The sequence below is a fragment of the Anopheles bellator genome, chromosome 2, assembly GCF_943735745.2.
Source record: "Anopheles bellator chromosome 2, idAnoBellAS_SP24_06.2, whole genome shotgun sequence".
Lineage (NCBI taxonomy): Eukaryota > Metazoa > Arthropoda > Insecta > Diptera > Culicidae > Anopheles > Anopheles bellator.
Genome location: NC_071286.1, coordinates 59382212 through 59386977, shown reverse-complemented (window position 1 = coordinate 59386977; position 4766 = coordinate 59382212). Strand labels below are relative to the sequence as shown.

The 4766-nt window shown below is 48.3% G+C and overlaps 1 protein-coding gene across 1 annotated transcript; it reads left to right on the top strand.

Annotated features, from left to right (window-relative positions):
* The first annotated feature begins 2185 nt into the window (after positions 1-2185).
* LOC131207796 (neurogenic protein big brain-like) lies at positions 2186-4278 on the top strand. Its single transcript, XM_058200426.1, has 3 exons — positions 2186-2352; positions 2832-2998; positions 4148-4278. Exons 1-3 carry the CDS (start codon positions 2186-2188, stop codon positions 4276-4278), a joined length of 465 nt encoding a protein of 154 aa, XP_058056409.1.
* Positions 4279-4766: the final 488 nt, after the last annotated feature.

Here is a 4766-nt window from a genome sequence, read left to right as displayed (position 1 = left end):
TGGCCTACGAAATTTCGCAGGGGGTACATTTGGGCCTTTAACGAACGGCTTACTAGCGAACCACTTGTTGCCGTTTGCAATGCGATGTGTTGTAGGAACGTCAATTTTTAATGTGATCTTTGTTTATCAACTTTAAGAAAAAGAGAACTTTTTCGCTTGGTCATTGGTCAAAGATATTCTGCGAAATTTAATGTTGCAAACAAAATTAAGTGCGCTGATGCATTTTGAATGAATGGCATTTTGTATGGTTAATCTACAGGGTGCGTGATCGCGACAAAGGATATTTTTATGTTGAATAAATTCAAAGTTTTTTAATAAATGTTAGCAAATGAACAAGATTTATTAAGGGTACAGAATGCCGTTTATTGATAATTTATTAAAAATAGAATATCGTTCAAATTACTGCCTCCATTAAACACACAAAAAGCGGGCATTTGTCAATGTTATTGAACATTTTTCATTGTATTTGACAACATTTCGGGCATAATAGCTGAAATTTCCGCTGTTGTGTTAGCTTTCAGTTCCTCAATGGTTTTCGGTTGGCTGGAGTAAACCCATTCGGTTGGCTTCAAACAGCCCCACAGAAAGAAGTCTGAAGAAATTCGGCAACAAAATGCACACAAAGTTTTCACAGTTTTTACAGTTGAACGATTATTTTTAATCTACAGTGCTACAATTTCAGCCCACTTTTTGGCATAAATCGATTCAAAACAAAAACTAACGTTTCAAAATCTGGCTAATTTGTTAGAATCAACCAACAAGTGGCGAAGTTATTTAACATTAGAATATTCCCTATCATGATTACGCACCGTGTATTTTGGCACAAAGCAGCGTTTATCTGTGGTTCAAAATGTTCTCAGAGCGACGAGAAGATGCGAACGTCGAGGAGCCAGACTCGGTCGAATGTGAAAGTTTTGCTTACATTTTTATTCGACCTGGCGCAGGGACGTGGAGCATCATGAGCTGTGACCAAAGGATAGAATGATCCATAAGAAATATCGCCTGTAGGTTCCAAAACTCAAATTACCGCTTCGTGGGACCCTAAAGCATTTTCTTCAACAACACAAAATTCCAGATATTTTTGATCACAGTATTATGAAATAGTGTTATTGTTGAGTATTATCGTCCTTGCGTAGTGGTTGTGCGATTTTCATAACTCCATGCACATTTCTCTAGACAGTGCAACACAATAGAATTCACAAAGAAAACAAGGGCGTGTGAGGTTAAACAATCAACATTTTCTTTACCCGTCCTTTGAAAGAACCGAGGCTACTTCAGGATAACAATACGGCAAAAGTTTAAAGCGATGCTCAACAATTCCGAGCCTAGGCCCGGTCACGACGACTTTTGCTCGCTCGAGACGTGATGACAAATGGAAGTGCTTGAAGTGCAATTTTGTAAACATCGTTCACGGCGGAAAAGCGCCCGAACGATGCGAGTGTCTTGAATTTTTAACTGCTCCTGCTGCTGGCGTGGCACTTTCCCAAGCCCATGACCTCTTCCAATGGTTTTTTTCACTATCTGCCCAACTTTTCGCTCGACTTTGCAACCGGCTAAGGACGAACCGGCTTGGTGGTGCAGGCGATACAACAAACGTGACGGGGAAAAGGGAAAAGCAACGAACTGAAAAGCCAATGAACCGGGGAGGGACCGAAAACATAACCGAATTTGTCCCGGCGCGGAGGTTCATTCGTGGCACGGGTTCATTCGGTTCATTCCATCGGCGCTTCCGTTAACGCACTCAGAATTTCGTTTTCGTCATTCGTAATGTAGAGTTGCTAGCGAAAGGACGTTCGTTGTTCGTTCCCGCCTGGTGTATCCGTGTGCGTTCGCTCTTTGCTAGCAACCCTCTATTATTTTAATTCTGTGGTGTCTAGTTATAGAAACACAGTGACGTACAAAAAGTGCATTGCCTGGTGCATTTAGTGCCCCTAAAAAGTAATATTCCGTGACGTGTGATTTGACCGCGCGCTCAACAAGTGGTTCTACGATGAGGACAGTTTGGATCGTGTAGGGCAGAAAAACGAAAACGAACATTTCCACAAGTGCCCAACGAAACCCCCGGCAGTCGGGTCCCGCGCTCAATTAACCTTCGCTTGGCGTGGCTTGTGATTTGTCCCGTGTGTGATTGGCGCGACTTGGTTGGCCGGCAACTAATTGACCAAGCATCCAACCGATCCGAACCATGGCGGACGAAAGCCTGCACGTACCGGATACGAACATCGATTTCCATATCGTTCAGCTGTTCGAGCGGCTCGAAACGATGCGCAAGGAACCGGGCCATAAGCTGTCCCGGTCGCTGCAGGGCCGCATCAATATGCACAACGAGCTGCGCAGTCTGGAGTTCTGGAGGTACGTTTGGTGGAGAGTGAGACCGGAGCCACCGGAGTCGTTATCAGTGGCATGTTGCGCATACGGGGCATAAAATTATGATAAGCATGCCGCACACCGGCTATGCTCGTGTGCCATCGTCTTCTGTCTCCATTTTTTTTTTAATGGAGAACACTTCGGTGTTGCCCGAAGCGGCACACTTAAGCCAATAAAGAGCTGTTAAACCCCTTTTTTCGCACCCGTCGTCGCGTTTGGCGCGTGTGCCGCTTGATTGAAACTCGCTCAATTATGTATGATCCACTCCAATCTGCGGGCTGGCTGTGTGTGAATTCCGCGAAACTTTTACCACCCATCGCATCTCTGACTCACCAGGGGCTTGTGTGTTTTAATAACAATTCATGAATATTACACTATGCAAATGGGTTCCTGTAAAGCCTCTCTAATCAAGCGCACGTCGAGGGTGTTCTAATTGGACTATTGGTTTTTATCTCCCAAAACAGATCGATCACATGCGAATGCCTGGCCTCATTCTTCTACGTGTTCATCGTGTGCGGTGCGGCAGCCGGTTCCGGTGTTGGGGCCAGCGTCTCCTCGGTGCTGCTAGCGACCGCTCTGTCTTCCGGGTTCTCCATGATTGCCTTGACCCAGTGCTTCCTTCACATTTCTGGTAAGTAAAAAAACCCTACCATCCAGGAAGTCCCAACCAGGACCAACTTTCACCGGCCTGGGGTAGCGTAATTTAGCCCGCATCCTTTATGCCGGCAAGTTCTCATCAAGTGTTTATGCAATTAATAAAATATGCCACCGTTGGCCCCGTTAACGGGTAGAACTATCGGGCTGTCCGGAGAAAGCTGTCCCGACGGGATAGACGTAAATGTCAGGAAAAAAACCGCATACAATATCGAATCGATTAAATTCCCATCGAGAGACCACGACGATGTCCCGGGTCCCGGGAGCACACGCCGCGCACGCTGTCGAGTGCCGCCGTTGCATCCCCAGCATAATTATCATTAAGGAAAAGCATCATGACAGGGGGTTAAAAAATTGCACTCGAAAAGGACCAGCGACCCCGCGAACCTGCGGGCCACAGTAATTGAGCTTGAGCCCAGCGCCGTCATGGAGTCATCGGTGAGCTTTTCGTGCCACACAAAATGATGGCTGGGCCATTCTTTTTTTTGCTGTAATAAATTATAGTTTGCCGATAAGAAAGTTCCGATCACACGGCATCACAAGCGGTAGATCAGAACGTTCCAGAGGCCCTGTCTGTCCCCGAGGAAGGATGCTGTAATTTCCAACCCAACAATGCCTACGGGCTCACCGTAAGGCCGTAAAAGAAATGTGCACCATCAGCCCGATTGCCGGCTAAATGTATGGTTGTTGTGCCAAAAACTGCTGTCCCACCGTCCCAGCTGCCACCGACACAGACTCTGGCTAAGATGCCAGCCACCCGACGAAGGAGGATGGCGAAGGCGAAGGTGAAGATAACCCGGCCATCTTGCCCGCCGGGCTCTCTCTCTCTCTCCCAGGGGCACAATTTGGGCAGAGGCCACAGAGCATCTACCTCACGGCGTAGAGGGAAGCCTCGGAGAATCCCTGAATCCACCGGTGGTTTGATCCTTGTCCGTGCTGATAAATCTTCAATTTCGGTGCCAGCTTATCTGGTCCAGCCACCGTCGCTGTGCTTAACGGGCTTTAATTCTTCCAACCGGTATCCTTTCGGGCCTGGTGGAGATTGTTTTTCGACTGCTCCGGTCCTAGACGTTTCTTTTCCACCGATGCTGAACATCCTTTTGGTCTGTTTCTCTCATCCTCACAGGAGCCCACGTGAATCCTGCCGTGTCGGTCGGAATGGTCGTTGCGCGCCAAATTTCACCACTCCGTGCCTTGCTGTACATCGTGGCGCAAAGTGGCGGATCGATCGCCGGAGCGGCCCTGCTCTACGGGTAAGTTACTAAACACATCCTCGAAGCCACGCTTTCGCGTTAATCCGAGCCCCTGGCGCCGCGCGAGCGTGTGCCAAACGGGTTTTTGCCGGTGCTCTCTCAAATCTTCCTGTGATAAGCAAATTGGCCACCAGCCACCACAAGCCTTTTTGGTGATCGTGTGCCGCCAACGACCAACGACCGCTAACTGCACGACGAACCGATGATGCAAAGGTAACATAACCTCGGCATAAAATCCGCTCGGCCGCTGACGGCTGCTGCTTCTGCGGCTGCTGCAGGTCCGTTCGCCTGACGATAATTTATGGGCCGTAATCACCGGCAGGTGATACATTTTTTGGCCATTCCGCTTTGGGCCCCGTTCATCCCCGTTTGGGCCGAATCCGAAGAGCGAAGTTGCGGAAAACGCAAAAATAACAATTTACTTCGACCAATGTTGGCCGGGGTTGTAGTTTGCGGTCACCACCAGGCCACCGTAGCGCATCTCACGAGAGC